Raw genomic sequence first — 19,595 nt, forward strand, 5'->3', positions numbered from 1 at the left:
TATTTTGTGACCACCACAGCCCTACCTGTGGTAAATTCAAATGATTGGACATGATTTGGAAAGGCACACACCTGTCTATATAAGGTCCCACAGTTGACAGAGCATGTCAGAGCAAAAACCAAGCCATGAGGTCAAAGGAATTGTCCGTAGAGCTCCAAGACAGGATTGTGATCGAGGCACAGATCTGGGGAAGTGTACCAAAAATGTTCTGCAGCATTGAAGGTCCCTAAGAACACAGTGGCCTCCATCATTCTTAAATGGAAGAAGTTTGGAACCACCCAGACTCTTCCTAGAGCTGGCCACCTGGCCAAACTGAGCAATTGGGGGAGAAGGGCCTTGGTCAGAGAGGTGACCAAGAACACGAAGGTCACTCTGATAGAGCTCCAGAGTTCCTCTGCAGAGATGGGAGAACCTTCCAGAAGAACAACCATCTTTGCAGCACTTTACCAATCAGGCCTTTATGGTAGAGTGGCCAAACGGAAGGTAAGTATCTCATGTACGAGCTCATCTGGTTCAACCCCTCTCCAGATGGTGTCATCTGTCTCATAGATTTGACTCTCAAGGCATAACACCCCATTCTTCACATGTAATGCCCCCCACACTTGTTTGAAAGGCCTGAACTTTGGCTCCGATTGCAACTCCACAGGGAGCTCTGTTCTACCCTCTTTTTTCAATTTATTTAACTGGGAGACCACAGGATCTCTATCATGTGCTTCCAAAAGGAAAGCTGCATTTGTGGGGACTGGCTTGTTTGAGCTCCAACTACAGGCTCAATAGTGACACCCTGAGGCTTGTTTTCGATGCCTCTCAGATTGATAGTGGCCTCCTGTGAGTCGGCTGTGTCTACACTCTCTGTCTGTGTGTGTTGGTGTGACACACCATCTGCATTACTGTGCAGACTCTCTGGCATGTGGACAATATCATAGTCAAACTGATCCAGTTTCTCTAACCATCTAGCCAACTGTCCCTCAGGTTGTTTGAAGTTACTCAGCCTCCTCAGTGAGCTGTGATCAGTTCTCAGTAGAAATTTCCTCCCCAGCAAAAACTGTCTGAAATGTTTAAGAAACACTACCACAACAAGAAGCTCCTTCTTGGTAGGTGAATACTTCCTCTCCTGTTTTGACAGTGCCCAACTGGCATATGCTACTACTCTCTCTCTACCCTCGTGTTTCTGGGAGAGGACTACCCCTATGCCTATGTCACATGCGTCAGTATTCATTATGAAATCTAGATTTGGGTCCGGGAAAGCAAGTATGTGGGATGTGGTAAGCTTGGACATCAATTCATTAAATGCCACTTCACACACTGTGTTCCACTCAAACATTTTCCCCTTATCTGTCAATCTGTACAAAGGCTCCGCCATGGCTGCAAAATCTGTTATGAACCTCCTGTAGGATGACGCCAGGCCTAAAAAGCTTCTGTCTCTGTTTTCATGGGGTCAGTGGACACTCCCTTAGCTGAGATGTGTCCCGTGTAGCTCACCTGTAACCTGAACAAATGGCACTTAGATGTCTTCACCTTAGTCCTGCCTGCTCCAATCTGCTGAGAACCTTGTCTAAACGCTTCACATGCTCTTGGAATGTACGACCAAACACTATGATGTCATCTAAGTACACCAAACATGTTGTCCACCGTAAATCAGCCAAAACCAGGTCCATGAGATGCTGAAAGCTGCTTGGAGCATTTGTCAACCCAAACCCCATGACCTGGAATTCGAATGTCCTCTCATTGTCACAAAAGCATTTTTGCAATGATCCTCATCTTGCCAGTACACACTGGCTAAGTCTGAGCGCCGGCAAGTGAGTCCAAGGTCTCATCAATCCTAGAAAATATACTACCGGTCAAAAGTTTTAGAACACCTACTCATTCAAGGGTTTTTTCTATTTTCTACATTGTAGAATAATAGTGAAGACATCAAAACTATGAAATAACACAAAACAGTGTTAAACAAATAAAAAAATATGTTATTGTTGAGATTCTTCAAATAGCCACCCTTTCCCTTGATGACAGCTTTGTAGTTGGTTCCAGCAATGAGGTGTATTAAAACTAAAAGCGGATTATCCTAGTTCGGTGGAGACCCGAGGAACTTCAAGAGTTAACCAATCCTGTGAACGGGTTTGGTATCTCATTCTTTTATACTTTAATAAGTTAGTTAAGTCGGAAGCTTAGTAGTATAGCTTTTTAAACAAAAAGGGAGTAATGAAGTGATCTATGGGACTTTAATGAGGACCAGCCAACCTTTTGATAAAGGATACAGTGATGAGTATTAAAACTGTCACCTGTGATAAAACGAACGGCACTATGGTAGATGGCATCCAAAGGTTTAAGAGTAGTGGCTGCTGCATTCTGGTAAATGGTGTCACAATAGTCAAGAACTGGCAGGAAAGTTGAATGTACAATCTGCTTCCTGCTATTTAGGGAGAGGCAAGACCTATTTCTAAAAAATAAACCCACTTTAAACCTTAGCTTTTTAACTAGCGCATCTGTATGTTTTTTAAACGTTAAATCGAGTGGAGACTAGTATGGCCTAGTATGTGCCACGTAAACAGCTGGTAATTGAGTTGTTTCGAAATCTGGTAACTAAGTTAATTCGGAATCTGGTAACTGGTATAATTAAGCAATAAGACCCGAGGAGGTGTGGTATATTGCCAATATACCACGACTAAGGGCTGTTATTATCCACAGCGCAACGCGGAGTGCTTGGATGCAGCCATTAGCCGTGGTATATTGGCCATATACCACAAACCCCCAAGGTGCCTTATTGCTATTATAAACTGGTTACCAACGTAATTAGAACAGTAAACAGTAATTTATTGTCATACCCATGGTATACGGTCTGATATACCACAGCTGTCAGCCAATCAGCATTCAGAGTGACAGTGACATCATACCTCCAGGTGATATCATTATTTTTCCAGCTCAGCCCGGTCAAAGCATATCTCTTTTTCCTCTTCCTCCTTCTCTTCCTCAGGTCTTCTGTTCCAACAATGTCAGGCAGGGAACAGCGAGGGGTCTTCATCAGAGAAAGAGTAGCATGGTCTGAGGGAGGAGAGGGTGGGGGGACAGAGAGAGAGTTAGGGGGAGAGATAGAGAGGACATTCATATTTTTATAATTATATTCTATACTTTCATCAGTGTGTACAATAACAGTTACGGTGTGTGATTATTTTAGTGGAGAAACCAAGATGCCGATATCCAGGCTCACTCTCTTTATATATATATTTAAAAAAAAAAAATATATATATGATATATATATATATATATATATATATATATATATATATATACAGTGGGGGAAAAAAGTATTTAGTCAGCCACCAATTGTGCAAGTTCTCCCACTTAAAAAGATGAGAGAGGCCTGTAACTTTCATCATAGGTACACGTCAACAATGACAGACAAATTGAGAAAAAAAAATCCAGAAAATCACATTGTAGGATTTTTTATGAATTTATTTGCAAATTATGGTGGAAAATAAGTATTTGGTCACCTACAAACAAGCAAGATTTCTGGCTCTCACAGACCTCTAACTTCTTCTTTAAGAGGCTCCTCTGTCCTCCACTCGTTACCTGTATTAATGGCACCTGTTTGAACGTGTTATCAGTATAAAAGACACCTGTCCACAACCTCAAACAGTCACACTCCAAACTCCACTATGGCCAAGACCAAAGAGCTGTCAAAGGACACCAGAAACAAAATTGTAGACCTGCACCAGGCTGGGAAGACTGAATCTGCAATAGGTAAGCAGCTTGGTTTGAAGAAATCAACTGTGGGAGCAATTATTAGGAAATGGAAGACATACAAGACCACTGATAATCTCCCTCGATCTGGGGCTCCACGCAAGATCTCACCCCGTGGGGTCAAAATGATCACAAGAACGGTGAGCAAAATCCCAGAACCACACGGGGGGGACCTAGTGAATGACCTGCAGAGAGCTGGGACCAAAGTAACAAAGCCTACCATCAGTAACACACTACGCCGCCAGGGACTCAAATCTTGCAGTGCAAGACGTGTCCCCCCTGCTTAAGCCAGTACATGTCCAGGCCCGTCTGAAGTTTGCTAGAGTGCATTTGGATGATCCAGAAGAGGATTGGGAGAATGTCATATGGTCAGATGAAACCAAAATATAACTTTTTGGTAAAAACTCAACTCGTCGTGTTTGGAGGACAAAGAATGCTGAGTTGCATCCAAAGAACACCATACCTACTGTGAAGCATGGGGGGTGGAAACATCATGCTTTGGGGCTGTTTTTCTGCAAAGGGACCAGGACGACTGATCCGTGTAAAGAAAAGAATGAATGGGGCCATGTATCGTGAGATTTTGAGTGAAAACCTCCTTCCATCAGCAAGGGCATTGAAGATGAAACGTGGCTGTGTCTTTCAGCATGACAATGATCCCAAACACACCGCCCGGGCAACGAAGGAGTGGCTTCGTAAGAAGCATTTCAAGGGCCTGGAGTGGCCTAGCCAGTCTCCAGATCTCAACCCCATAGAAAATCTTTGGAGGGAGTTGAAAGTCTGTGTTGCCCAGCGACAGCCCCAAAACATCACTGCTCTAGAGGAGATCTGCATGGAGGAATGGGCCAAAATACCAGCAACAGTGTGTGAAAACCTTGTGAAGACTTACAGAAAACGTTTGACCTGTGTCATTGCCAACAAAGGGTATATAACAAAGTATTGAGAAACTTTTGTTATTGACCAAACACTTATTTTCCACCATAATTTGCAAATAAATTCATTAAAAATCCTACAATGTGATTTTCAGGATTTTGTTCTTCTCATTTTGTCTGTCATAGTTGACGTGTACCTATGATGAAAATTACAGGCCTCTCTCATCTTTTTATCTTTTTTTATCTTTTTTGACTAAATACTTTTTTCCCCCACTGTATATATACACTACCATTCAAAAGTTTGGGGTCACTTACAAATTTCCTTGTTTTCGAAAGAAAAGTAATTTTTCTGTCCATTAAAATAACATCAAATTGATCAGAAATACAGTGTAGACATTGTAGCTGGAAACGGCTGATTTTTTATGGAATATCTACATAGGCGTACAGAGGCCCATTATCAGGAACCATCAGTCTTGTGTTCCAATGGCACGTTGTGTTTGCTAATCCAAGTTTATCATTTTAAAAGGCTAATTGATCATTAGAAAACCCTTTTGTAATTATGTTAGCACAGCTGAAAACTGTTGTGCTGATTAAAGAAGCAATAAAACTGGTCTTCTTGAGAATAGTTGAGTATCTGGAGCATCAGCAATTGTGGGTTCGATTACAGGCTCAAAATGGCCAGAAACAAATAACTTTCTTCTGAAACTCGTCAGTCTATTCTTTTTCTGAGAAATGAAGGCTAGTCCATGCGAGAAATTGCCAAGAAACGATCTCGTACAACGCTGTGTACTACCCCTTCACAGAACAGCGCAAACTGGCTCTAACCAGAATAGAAAGAGGAGTGGGAGGCCCCAGTGCACAATTGAGCAAGAGGACAAATACATTAGAGTGTCTAGTTTGAGAAACAGGCGCCTCACTGGTCTTCAACTGGCAGCTTCATTAAAAAGTACCCGCAAAACACAAGTCTCAACGTCAACAGTGAAGAGGCGACTCCGGGATGCTGACCTTCTAGGCAGAGTTGCAAAGAAAAAGCCATATCTCAGACTGGCCAATAAAAAGAAAAGATGAAGATGGGCAAAAGAACAGACACACACAATCGGTGGCTGACTAAATACTTTTTTTCCCCACTGTATATATACAGTGGGGGAAAAAAGTATTTAGTCAGCCACCAATTGTGCAAGTTCTCCCACTTAAAAAGATGAGAGAGGCCTGTAATTTTCATCATAGGTACACGTCAACTATGACAGACAAAATGAGGAAAACAAATCCTGAAAATCACATTGTAGGATTTTTAATGAATTTATTTGCAAATTATGGTGGAAAATAAGTATTTGGTCAATAACAAAAGTTTCTCAATACTTTGTTATATACCCTTTGTTGGCAATGACACAGGTCAAACGTTTTCTGTAAGTCTTCACAAGGTTTTCACACACTGTTGCTGGTATTTTGGCCCATTCCTCCATGCAGATCTCCTCTAGAGCAGTGACGTTTTGGGGCTGTAGCTGGGCAACACGGACTTTCAACTCCCTCCAAAGATTTTCTATGGGGTTGAGATCTGGAGACTGGTTAGGCCACTCCAGGACCTTGAAATGCTTCTTACGAAGCCACTCCTTCGTTGCCCGGGCGGTGTGTTTGGGATCATTGTCATGCTGAAAGACCCAGCCACGTTTCATCTTCAATGCCCTTTGCTGATGGAAGGAGGTTTTCACTCAAAATCTCACGATACATGGCCCCAGTCATTCTTTCCTTTACACGGATCAGTCGTCCTGGTCCCTTTGCAGAAAAACAGCCCCAAAGCATGATGTTTCCACCCCCATGCTTCACAGTAGGTATGGTGTTCTTTGGATGCAACTCAGCATTCTTTGTCCTCCAAACACGACGAGTTGAGTTTTTACCAAAAAGTTCTATTTTGGTTTCATCTGACCATAAGACATTCTCCCAATCCTCTTCTGGATCATCCAAATGCACTCTAGCAAACTTCAGACGGGCCTGGACATGTACTGGCTTAAGCAGGGGGACACGTCTGGCACTGCAGGATTTGAGTCCCTGGCGGCGTAGTGTGTTACTGATGGTAGGCTTTGTTACTTTGGTCCCAGCTCTCTGCAGGTCATTCACTAGGTCCCCCTGTGTGGTTCTGTGATTTTTGCTCACCGTTCTTGTGATCATTTTGACCCCACGGGGTGAGATCTTGCGTGGAGCCCCAGATCGAGGGAGATTATCAGTGGTCTTGTTTGTCTTCCATTTCCTAATAATTGCTCCCACAGTTGATTTCTTCAAACCAAGCTGCTTACCTATTGCAGATTCAGTCTTCCCAGCCTGGTGCAGGTCTACAATTTTGTTTCTGGTGTCCTTTGACAGCTCTTTGGTCTTGGCCACAGTGGAGTTTGGAGTGTGACTGTTTGAGGTTGTGGACAGGTGTATTTTATACTGATAACAAGTTCAAACAGGTGCCATTAATACAGGTAAAGAGTGGAGGACAGAGGAGCCTCTTAAATAAGAAGTTACAGGTCTGTGAGAGCCAGAAATCTTGCTTGTTTGTAGGTGACCAAATACTTATTTTCCACCATAATTTGCAAATAAATTCATTAAAAAATCCTACAATGTGATTTTCTGGATTTTTTTCCTCAATTTGTCTGTCATAGTTGACGTGTACCTATGATGAAAGTGACAGGCCTCTCTCATCTTTTTAAGTGGGAGAACTTGCACAATTGGTGGCTGACTAAATACTTTTTTTCCCCACTGTATATATATATATATAGTACCAGTCAAATATATAGTACCAGTCAAAAGTTTGGACTCACCTACTCATTCAAGGGTTTTTCTTTATTTTTACAATTCTGTACATTGTAGAGTAATAGTGAAGACATCAAACATATTAAATAACACATATGGAATCATGTAGTAACCAAAAAAAGTGTTTAAACAAATCAAAATATATTTTATATTTCAAATTCTTCAAATAGCCACCCTTTGCCTTGATGACAGCTTTGCACACTCCTGGCATTCTCTCAACCAGCTTCATGAGGTAGTCACCTGGAATGCATTTCAATTAACAGGTGTGCCTTAAAAGTTAATTTGTGGAATTTATTTCCTTCTTAATGTGTTTGAGCCAATCAGTTGTGTTGTGACAATGTAGGGGCGGGTATACAGAAGTTTGCCCTATTTGGTAAAAGACCAAGTCCACATTATGGCAAGAACAGCTCAAATAAGCAAAGAGAAACGACAGTCCATCATTACTTTAAGACATGAAGGTCAGTCAATACAGAAATTTCAGGAACTTTCAAAGTTTCTTCAAGTGCAGTCGCAAAAACCATCAAGCGCTATGATGAAACTGGCTATGATGAGGACTGCCACAGGCATGGAAGACCCAGAGTTACCTCTGCTGCAGAGGATAAGTTCATTAGAGTTACCAGCCTCAGAAATTGCAGCCCAAATAAATGCTTCACAGAGTTCAAGTAACAGATATCTCAACATCAACTGTTCAGAGGGGACTGTGTGAATCAGGCCTTCGTGGTCGAATTGCTGCAAAGAAACCAGTACTAAAGGACACCAATAAGAAGAAGAGACCTGCTTGGGCCAAGAAACACGAGAAATTGACATTAGACCGGTGGAAATTTGTCCTTCGGTCTGGAGTCCAAATTTGAGATTTTTGGTTCCAACTGCCGTGTCTTTGCACACTCTTGGCATTCTCTCAACCAGCTTCACCTGGAATGCTTTTCCAACAGTCTTGAAGGAGTTCCCACATATGCTGAGCACTTGTTGGCTGCTTTTCCTTCACTCTGCTGTCCGACTCATCCCAAACCATCTCAATTGGGTTGAGGTCGGGGGATAGAGGAGGCCAGGTCATCTGATGCAGCACTCCATCACTCTCCTTGGTCAAATAGCCCTTACACAGCCTGGAGGTGTGTTGAGTCATTGTCCTGTTGAAAAACAAATGATAGTCCCACTTAGCCCAAACCAGATGGGATGGCGTATCTCTGCAGAATGCTGTGGTAGCCATGCTGGTTAAGTGTGAATTCTAAATAAATCACTGATAGTGTCACCAGCAAAGCACCCCCACACCATAACACCTCCTCCTCCATGCTTTACGGTGGAAAATACACATGCGGAGATCATCCGTTCACCCACACCGCGTCTCACAAAGACACAGCGGTTTGAACCAAAAATCTCCTATTTGGACTCCAGACCAAAGGACACATTTCCACCGGTCTAATGTCCATTGCTTGTGTTTCTTGGCCCAAGCAAGTCTCTTCTTCTTATTGGTGTCCTTTAGTAGTGGTTACTTTGCAGCAATTTGACCATGAAGGCCTGATTCACACAGTCCCCTCTGAAATGTTGATGTTGAGATGTGTCTGTTACTTGAACTCTGTGAAGCATTTACAGTGAGGGAAAAAAGTACTTGATCCCCTGCTGATTTTGTACGTTTGCCCACTGACAAAGACATGATCAGTCTATAATGTTAATGGTAGGTTTATTTGAACAGTGAGAGAAAGAATAACAACAAAAAAATCCAGAAAACGCATGTTAAAAATGTTATAAATTGATTTACATTTTAATGAGGGAAATAAGTATTTGACCCCTCTGCAAAACATGACTTAGTACTTGGTGGCAAAACCCTTGTTGGCAAAGGTTTGTGTGCAAACCTGGTTGGCCACCAGGTTTGCACACATCTCAGGAGGGATTTTGTCCCACTCCTCTTTGCAGATCTTCTCCAAGTCATTAAGGTTTCGAGGCTGACGTTTGGCAACTCAAACCTTCAGCTCCCTCCACAGATTCCCTATGGGTAGCTACTGGTAACGTTTAGCAACGGTGGAGAGCTGTTTCCAATGTTAATGTGCTGCTAGCCAACGTTTAATTTTTGCTGCGTTATGCGTTATGAAAGGAACTAGACACGGACATGAATTATCTGTTTAGTGTGCTAACACACTCTTGGCAGTTTGTTGTAACCAAGTATTGGTGCTAAACTGTGTGTTAATGGATGCTAGCATGCTAGTTAGCTATGGCGTCATAGCTAGGCATTGTGGGTTGTTGTGGGTAGTTACTGTAGGTTGGCAGTGTCTTCGGCCGTGCCGGCTGTAGCACGAAGCGAGCTAACTAGCCGTTTTTCGAACAGAGTCAGAGTCAACACAGTAGCCATTGTGTGCCGGGTGTAGCACGAAGCTAGCTAGCTAGCCGTTCTTCAAACAAAGTCAACACAGTGGCCATTGCTAGCTACCCAACATGACCAGCTAACTGTACTGTAGTAGCTAAATACAATATACTTGTCCTAGCTACCCAACGTTTAATCATTGCTGCGTCATGAAAGGAACTTGACACAGACACGAATGATCTGTTTAGTGTGTTAACACACTATTGGTGGTTTGTTGTGACCAAGTGTTGGTGCTAAACTGTGTGTTACTGGATGCTAGCATGCTAGTTAGCTAGTTAACACACTATTGGTGGTTTGTTGTGACCAAGTGTTGGTGCTAAACTGTGTGTTATTGTTATTGGATGCTAGCATGCTAGTTAGCTATGGTGTCATAGTTAGCTAGCTGAATAAAGTGGGTTGAGTCTATTCCTTTAAACATTGAACCGCTGTGGTTCACAACAATTCTGATTTCTAAAGGTGGAAGTTGGGAGAGTTTTTGTTCGGGTGGTTCAGTGAAACAATTTTAGTTTCTGAGGTAGAAGTTTTTGGTGAGGGAGGCCCTGCTCTCTCCTCTCCCAGATGCTTAGCTCATTTCATTCCGATCTCCTCTGCATTTTTGTAGCCATTTGCTACAGCCTGTCAACTATGCCTCTGCCTATCCCTGTTCTCTCCTCTCTGCACAGGCTACACAAACGCACCACGCCGCATGGCTGCTGCCTCTCTAACCTGGTGGTCCCTGCACGCACCCCACACCTGGAGTTCCAGGTCGCAGGCAGCCTCTGGAACTGCCGTTCTGCTGCCAACAAAGCTGACTTCATCCCAGCCTATGCCAACCTCCAGTCCCTCGACTTCCTGGCGCTGACGGAAACATGGATCACCACTGAAAACACTGCTACTCCTACTGCTCTCTCCTCGTCTGACCATGTGTTCTCGCATACCCCGAGAGCATCTGGTCAGAGGGGGTGGTGGTACAGGAATCCTCATCTCTCCCAAGTGGACATTCTCAATTTTTCCCCTAACCCATCTGTCTATCTCCTCATTTGAATTCCATGCTGTCACAGTCACTAGCCCATTTAAGCTTAATATCCTTGTCATCTATCGCCCTCCAGGTTCCCTTGGAGAGTTCATCAATGAGCTTGACGCCTTGATAAGTTCCTTTCCTGAGGATGGCTCACCCCTCACAGTTTTGGGGGATTTCAACCTCCCTATGTCCACATTTGACTCATTTCTCTCTGCCTCCTTCTTTCCACTCCTCTCCTCTTTTGACCTCACCCTCTCACCGTCCCCCTACTCACAAGGCAGGCAATACGCTTGACCTCATCTTCACTAGATGCTGCTCCTCTACTAATCTCACTGCAACTCCCCTCCATGTCTCCGACCACTACTTTGTTTCCTTTTCTCTCTCGCTCTCCTCCCACACTACTCACTCTGCCCCTACACAGATGGTAATGCGCCGCCGCAACCTTCGCTCTCTCTCTCCCACTACTCTCTCCTCTTCCATCCTATCATCTCTTCCCTCTGCTCAATCCTTCTCCCTCCAATCTCCTGATTCTGCCTCCTCAACCCTCCTCTCCTCCCTTTCTGCATCCTTTGACTCTCTGTGTCCCCTATCCTCCCGGCCGGCTCGGTCCTCCCCTCCAGCTCCGTGGCTTGATGACTCATTGCGAGCTCACAGAACAGAGCTCCGGGCAGCGGAGCGGAAATGGAAGAAAACTAAACTCCCTGCCGACCTGGCATCTTTTCACTCCCTCCTCTCTACATTTTCTTCATCTGTTTCTGCTGCTAAGGCCACCTTCTACCACTCTAAATCAGCATACAGTTGATGCCAAAGAGCTCCATTTTGGTCTCATCTGACCACAACACTTTCAACCAGTTCTCCTCTGAATCATTCAGATGTTCATTGGCAAACTTCAGACGGGCCTGTATATGTGCTTTCTTGAGCAAGGGGACCTTGCGGGCGCTGCAGGATTTCAGTCCTTCACGGCGTAGTGTGTTACCAATTGTTTTCTTGGTGACTATGGTCCCAGCTGCCTTGAGATCATTGACAAGATCCTCCCGTGTATTTCTGGGCTGATTGCTCACCGTTCTCATGATCATTGCAACTCCACAAGGTGAGATCTTGCATGGAGCCCCAGACTGAGGGAGATTGACAGTTATTTTGTGTTTCTTCCATTTGCGAATAATCGCACCAACTGTTGTCACCTTCTCACCAAGCTGCTTGGCGATTGCCTTGTAGCCCATTCCAGCCTTGTGTAGGTATACAATCTTGTCCCTGACATCCTTGGAGAGCTCTTTGGTCTTGGTCATGGTGGAGAGTTTGGAATCTGATTGATTGATTGCTTCTGTGGACAGGTGTCTTTTATACAGGTAACAAGCTGAGATTAGGAGCACTCCCTTTAAGAGTGTGCTCCTAATCTCAGCTCGTTACCTGTATAAAAGACACCTGGGAGCCAGAAATCTTTCTGATTGAGAGGGGGTCAAATACTTATTTCCCTCATTAAAATGCAAATCAATTTATAACATTTTTGACATGCGTTTTTCTGGATTTTTGTTGTTGTTATTCTGTCTCTGACTGTTCAAATAAACCTACCATAACAATTATAGACTGATCATTTCTTTGTCAGTAGGCAAACGAACAAAATCAGCAGGGGATCAAATACTTTTTTCCCTCACTGTATTTGGGCTGCAATTTCTGAGGCTGGTAACTCTAATGAACTTATCCTCTGCAGCAGAGGTAACTCTGGGTCTTCCATTCCTGTGGCGGTGCTCATTAGAGCCAGTTCGATGGTTTTTGCGACTACACTTGAAGACACTTTCAAAGTTCTTAAAATGTTCCATATTGACTGACCTTCATGTCTAAAGTAATGATGGACTGTCGTTTCTCTTTGCTTATTTGAGCTGTTCTTGCCATAATATGGACTTGGTCTTTTACCAAATAGGGCTATCTTCAGTGTACCCTCCCTCCCCAAATTAACTTTTAAGAAGGCACACCTGTTAATTGAAATGCATTCCAGGTGACTACCTCATGAAGCTGGTTGAGAGAATACCAAGCGTGTGCAAAGCTGTCATCAAAGCAAAGGGTGTTTATTTGAAGAATCTCAAATATATAAAATATATTTTTATTTGTTTAACACCTTTTTGGTTTCTACATGATTCCATATGTGTTATTTAATAGTTTTGATGTCTTCACTATTATTATACAATGTAGAAAATAGTAAAAATATAGAAAAACCCTTGAATGAGTAGGTGTTCTAAAACTTTTGACCGGTAGTGTATATACAGTGGGGAGAACAAGTATTTGATACACTGCCGATTTTGCAGGTTTTCTTACTATCAAAGCATGTAGAGATCTGTACTTTTTATCATAGGTACATTACAACTGTGAAATACAGAATCTAAAACAAAAATCCAGAAAATCACATTGTATGATTTTTAAGTAATTAATTTGCATTTTATTGCATGACATAAGTATTTGATACATCAGAAAAGCAAAACTTAATATTTGGTACAGAAACCTTTGTTTGCAATTACAGAGATCATACGTTTCCTGTAGGTCTTGACCAGGTTTGCACACACTGCAGCAGGGATTTTGGCCCACTCCTCCATACAGACCTTCTCCAGATCCTTCAGGTTTCAGGGCTGTCGCGGGGCAATACGGACTTTCAGCTCCCTCCAAAGATTTTCTATTTGGTTCAGGTCTGGAGACTGGCTAGGCCACTCCAGGACCTTGAGATGCTTCTTACGGAGCCACTCCTTAGTTGCCCTGGCTCTGTGTTTCGGGTCGTTGCCATGCTGGAAGACCCAGCCACGACCCATCTTCAATGCTCTTACTGAGGGAAGGAGGTTGTTGGCCAAGATCTCGCGATACATGGCCCCATCCATCCTCCCCTCAATACGGTGCAGTCGTCCTGTCCCCTTTGCAGAAAAGCATCCCCAAAGAATGATGTTTCCACCTCCATGCTTCACGGTTGGGATGGTGTTCTTGGGGTTGTACTCATCCTTCTTCTTCCTCCAAACACGGCGAGTGGAGTTTAGACCAAAAAGCTCTATTTTTGTCTCATCAGACCACATGACCTTCTCCCATTCCTCCTCTGGATCATCCAGATGTTCATTGGCAAACTTCAGACGGGCCTGGACATGCGCTGGCTTGAGCAGGGGGACCTTGCGTTTTCTAATAATTGCGCCAACTGTTGTTGCCTTCTCACCAAGCTGCTTGCCTATTGTCCTGTAGCCCATCCCAGCCTTGTGCAGGTCTACAATTTTATCCCTGATGTCCTTACACAGCTCTCTGGTCTTGGCCATTGTGGAGAGGTTGGAGTCTGTTTGATTGAGTGTGTGGACAGGTGTCTTTTTATATAGGTAACGAGTTCAAACAGGTGCAGTTAATACAGGTAATGAGTGGAGAACAGGAGGGCTTCTTAAAGAAAAAATAACAGGTCTGTGAGAGCCGGAATTCTTACTGGTTGGTACGTGATCAAATACTAATGTCATGCAAATTAATTACTTAAAAATCATACAATGTGATTTTCTGGATTTTTGTTTTAGATTCCGTCTCTCACAGTTGAAGGGTACCTATCATAGAAATTACAGACCTCTACATGCTTTGTAAGTAGGAAAACCTGCAAAATTGGCAGTGTATCAAATACTTGTTCTCCCCACTGTATATATGTTGAAAAAATATATACAGTGTTTAATAACATTTATAATATAGGCATTTTGTCCATTTAGCAATACAAAAAAAATTCTCCAATCTAACATAATTAGACTCAGGGATGCAAAAGTATGCTAAAGAGTTTACCCAGTGTTCCTGTCTCCTCTAGCCCAGCGAACCTCTGCATCTGGCGGAGAGCTTCCTGGATGCCCTCCCTGGTCTGGAGCCTCTCCGTGCGAGGGTCCGGAGGGGGCAGGTACCCATACCGACTCAGCCAGTCCTCCACACACACACACACACACAGTGATTCCTAATTCATTGATATATTACAGAATATTTTCCACAATAATGTGAAGAAAGCATTTTTGAAAGGAAGTGATTGAGTGCGTTTGCATGTGTATATGTGGAAGAACCACAAATGTTTGTGCAAAAAGACAGCTCAAGAATGACAACATACACACACATGCATGTACACACTTTGTACACACACACTGTGAAACTATCTCCAGTATGCATATACACTGGCCTCAGTTCCAAGCAATATTGTAAACATGCACCACTTTAGGTAATTTATTGTTAAACATTAGCCAGCCCACATTGATTTGAGTACAATTAGCTTTTCTTTGGTTTAAAACACACAACTACCATGATCTTTTTATATGTTTAAAACACATAACTGAAACATAATATTTACGGGCAACACCACAGTCAAATAATTCAGTGCAAATGGCAGTATGGATCTAGCGTAATTCATTAGTAGAATCCCAATACTAGCATTGAACATAGGCATTGTTCCAATATCCACATTGTCATACTATGTATGAAAACGTATGTAATATCTAATTTGTACATCTCGAATGTTGTATGAATCTGAGGGAATGTCATAAATGCACATAATGAAGGTTATTCAATTGGTCGTCATTATTGGACTGGAAGAAGCGTGCAGGGTTTCCTACTTACCACTCCACGAGAGTACTGGTCAGCCGTTGGGGCACACAGCCCGATGGAGATTGTTAGAAGAAGCCCTGCTCCGCTCACCAACAGCAGACGATTATAACACATAACTAACCTGAAAATGCGTTTGCTCACCACGACCTCTTGTAAAGATGGGCAACACACGATGTCCGTTTCATTCCACAGAATGTGTAACCACTTAAGCAGTCAAATGCTTGTCTCATAACCGCTGGCTTCTCGTGGGCTACTCAACCTGAAACCTTTGCAGCTCTCTGGAAAACTCTGATGAAACAAATAGATAAATAGCTATAAACAACCTTTTTCCTGAGTAGGCAGAGAAAGCACAAGATGGAGAACAGTTCATCAGAATAGTTGAAGATGCTTCTTTAGCAGAGCTCAGTCTCTGTCTGTGTTTTCCTCTTGTTAAGTCCCCTGAGACTAGGCTGGGCCTGCGCATGGATGGACATACTGTATAGATCAATAGGATGCACTAATAGTCAGCAGCCCCACCCCACCATTTTTCTTCTGGGTTCTCATTCTCGTCCACTCCATTCTGGTAAACACACACACACTTTTTGTTTCCTCTGACTCTGCAGAGCACTTGTTTAGAAGGTGGACACGCAAACAGTTTGTCCTCTATATTGCTCAGAAACTAACGCCCCATCCTGAAAAGGGGCTGTCCCACACCCCATCAAACCCATACCCCACCTCTGATCTGGGGATGATCAATTCAAGAGTTCAAACGCCTTCATACAGTATGTCCAAATTGATGCCAAACGAGGACGTCATCGGCGTACACAGGCTACGGCAAACTGGCCAGAGAACTGACCCTGTGTCATACACATCAGCTACCCACATGAATTCAGTAGAACCCACAACACAGACGGTAACAGTATTCACCACATATTTTTCATTCAAAGGAGAGAGATGTGTATCTTTGTGTGCCACCGCCGTAAAGGGCCAGACAAGATGAAGGAGAGAGAGAAGGAGGGAGGGAATGTAAGAAAGAATCAATAGAGGGTCTGTAAGAGGATATGAATGGGGGAGAACATGGGGGCGAAGTATGGAAAGGCGGGGTGATGTCCTGAAACAGTGGGTTCCACTCCTCCCTGTTTGCTGGAACTGATGTTCGACACCCCCTGGGGAGAATTCCAACCTGCTGAGTATTGTGTTTATAAAAATAGATTAGATAGAGGATGTTTATGAGGAACATTAAAACAGAGGAAGAAAGCTGGGGATTTACAGAAAGAGAGACCGCAATACATACACTACATGACCAAAAGTATGTGGACACCGGCTCGTCGAACATCTCATTCCAAAATCATGGGCATTAATATGGAGTTGGTCTCCCCTTTGCTGCTATAACAGCCTCCACTCTTCTGGGAAGGCTTTCCACTAGATGTTGGAACATTGCTGCGGGGACTTGCTTCCATTCAGCCCCAAGAGCATTAGGGAAGTCGGGCACTGATGTTGGGCGATCAGGCCTGGCTCGCAGTCGGTGTGCCAATTCATCCCAAAGGTGTTCGATGGGGTTGAGGTCAGGGCTCTGTGCAGGCCAGTCAAGTTCTTCCACACCAATCTAGACAAACCATTTCTGTAGGGACCTCACCAGAATCGTCTAGAATGTAATTGTATGCTGTAGCGTTAAGATTTCCCTTCACTGGAACTAAGGGGCCTAGCACGAACCATGAAAAATAGCCCCAGACCATTATTCCTTCTCCACCAAACTTTACAGTTGCCACTATACATTGGGGCAGCTAGCGTTCTCCTGGCACCCGCCAAACCCAGATTTGTCCGTCGGACTGCCAGATGGTGAAGTGTGATTCATCACTCCAGAGAACACATTTCCACTGCTCCAGAGTCCAATGGTGGCGAGCTTTACACAACTCCAGCCAACGCTTGGCATTGCACATGGTGATCTTAGGCTTGTGTGCGGCTGCTTGGCCACGGACGAACAGTTGTTGTGCTGACGTTGCTTCCAGAGGCAGTTTGGAACTCGGTAGTGAGTGTTGTATATATAGTGTACATTCTCAGGAACAGAGTTATGGGAATATGTATTTTACCTTTATTTTAACAAGGTCCCATTGAGACCAAGGCCTCTTTTGCAAGGGAGACCTGCATGTACACAAATTATACAACAAAGCCACAATCTGCAAGATTTCCAGAGACTCATATTTTTTTGCAGAATGTGACTTTAAATCATATTAGTACAACTGTATTGAAATTGAACAATGAATGAATTCATTTATTTGACAATTAGAAATACATACAGTGAGGGAAAAAAGTATTTGATCCCCTGCTGATTTTGTACGTTTGCCCACTGACAAAGACATGATCAGTCTATAATTTTAATGGTAGGTTTATTTGAACAGTGAGAGACAGAATAACAACAACAAAATCCAGAAAAACGCATAATTTTTTTTAAATAAATTGATTAGCATTTTAATGAGGGAAATAAGTATTTGACCCCTCTGCAAAACATGACTTAGTACTTGGTGGCAAAACCCTTGTTGGCAATCAGAGAGGTCAGACGTTTCTTGTAGTTGGCCACCAGGTTTGCATACATTTCAGGAGGGATTTTGTCCCACTCCTCTTTGCAAATCTTCTCCAAGTCATTAAGGTTTCGAGGCTGACGTTGGGCAACCTTCAGCTCCCTCCACAGATTTTCTATTGGATTAAGGTCTGGAGACTGGCTAGGCCACTCCAGGACCTTAATGTGCTTCTTCTTGAGCCACTCCTTTGTTGCCTTGGCCGTGTGTTTTGGGTCATTGTCATGCTGGAATACCCATCCACGACCCATTTTCAATGCCCTGGCTGAGGGATGTTAGGCCTACTGCTGCTAGGTAGCTCTCTCTCTCTGCTCTCCCCCTCCCCTCTGTCTGTTCTTAATTGCAGGAGTGAAGTCTGGTGTGCGGGAGTCAGGGTTCCAGCTGCAGCTCATTCACCATAATCACCTCAGCCTTAAAGACCCGGTCAAACTTGCCACTCATCGTCAGATCATAGTCAAGACGACCATGTTAGTCTCGCTGCTGACTCAACCTGCTTGTTTTCGCTCTTGTGTTTTTGGCCTGTTCTATTTATATTTCTCCTGTGCCACAGATTATTGGAACCTGACTCCTGCCTCCGCTTCACTCCTGCCACCACCATCCTGCTTTCCACTATTGGACCTCACATTTGGACTCACCACGGACACTAGGACGTTACGGTACCACTCCTGCTCAGAACCCTGGATCTGTTACCCTCCCTGTAGACCTGGATTTGCTCTTCCCCTATTTTTGGAAACCTGGACAATTTAACTTTGAAATAAACCTGTTAAACCTTCTCTGGCTCGGTGGAGTTGTCTGCATTTGGGTTCATATTCAGTTTAAATCGTGACAGTATGATCTGACCAAACATGAACCCAGCAGACAGTAGCTCAGATACCACCCCAGAGTTCACTCAAATTCGGACTGCCATAGCCAATCAGGGCATTTTACTTGGCCAACATGATACTTTGTTTAAGACTATTTCTGAGAACAGTCAGATGCTGCTTAATCAGGTTCAATTACTCACCAATCAAGTGTCTGCCCTTACTACCCAAGTTAATACTGCACCCCTCGTTCATGGCATACAAACTGCTCCTTCTCCCGCTCCGCCTGTTTTTCCTGCTCCTCCAGCCCAGATCAGAGAGCCTTTTGTTCCTGCTCCAGAGCGCTATGACGGGAACATGGGAACCTGTGGTGATTTTTTGACTCAATGCTCGTTAGTGTTTGAACAACAGCCACTCACCTACGCCTCAGAAAGATCCCGTATTGCCTACCTTATCAACTCTACTAGCGGTTCCGCTCGTTCTTGGGGATCAGCGGTCTGGGAGAGTCAGTCCGACGTTTGCAACTCTTATGTTGCCTTCACCACTGAGATGAGGAAGGTTTTCGACCACCCCGTACGGGGCAAGGAGGCCGCTAAACAGTTGTTTTCTCTTCGGCAGGGGTCTCGCAGTGTGGCGGAGATGGCAGTGGAGTTTCGGACTTTAGCGGCAGTGAGTGGTTGGAATGACGAGGCATTACAAGGAGTGTTCATTAATGCTTTGTCTGAGACTTTGAAAGATGAATTGGTGTCATATGATGAATCGCCTACGCTGGATAATCTTATTTCACTCACCATCAGGTTGGATAATCGGATTCGGGAGCGCCGCCGTGAGAGGAGTGTTAGTTCCAAGCAACCTGTCTGTCGTCAACCAACTCCTCCCCGCCTCTTCCCTACGGAGAAGGCCGAG

At 43.8% G+C, this 19,595-nt stretch overlaps 1 protein-coding gene across 2 annotated transcripts in view; it reads right to left on the reverse strand.

The window, feature by feature from the left end:
• Nucleotides 1–15,988, reverse strand: part of LOC123491217 (matrix metalloproteinase-25-like) — a 36,747-nt gene extending 20,759 nt beyond the window's left edge. Inside the window, exons 1-3 of one of the 2 annotated variants that reach the window (XM_045221340.1) lie at nt 15,347–15,988; nt 14,534–14,666; nt 2,892–3,039 (exon numbers count right to left, since the gene is read on the reverse strand). In XM_045221340.1, the coding sequence (XP_045077275.1) occupies nt 2,892–3,039; nt 14,534–14,666; nt 15,347–15,448 (383 nt within the window). In that variant the 5' untranslated portion in view covers nt 15,449–15,988. The remainder of the gene's footprint in view (nt 1–2,891; nt 3,040–14,533; nt 14,667–15,346) is intronic. The other variant, XM_045221339.1, reaches the window with a different exon arrangement.
• Between the last annotated feature and the right edge of the window lie 3,607 nt (nt 15,989–19,595).

Source organism: Coregonus clupeaformis, chromosome 7 (genome assembly GCF_020615455.1).
Source record: "Coregonus clupeaformis isolate EN_2021a chromosome 7, ASM2061545v1, whole genome shotgun sequence".
NCBI lineage: Eukaryota > Metazoa > Chordata > Actinopteri > Salmoniformes > Salmonidae > Coregonus > Coregonus clupeaformis.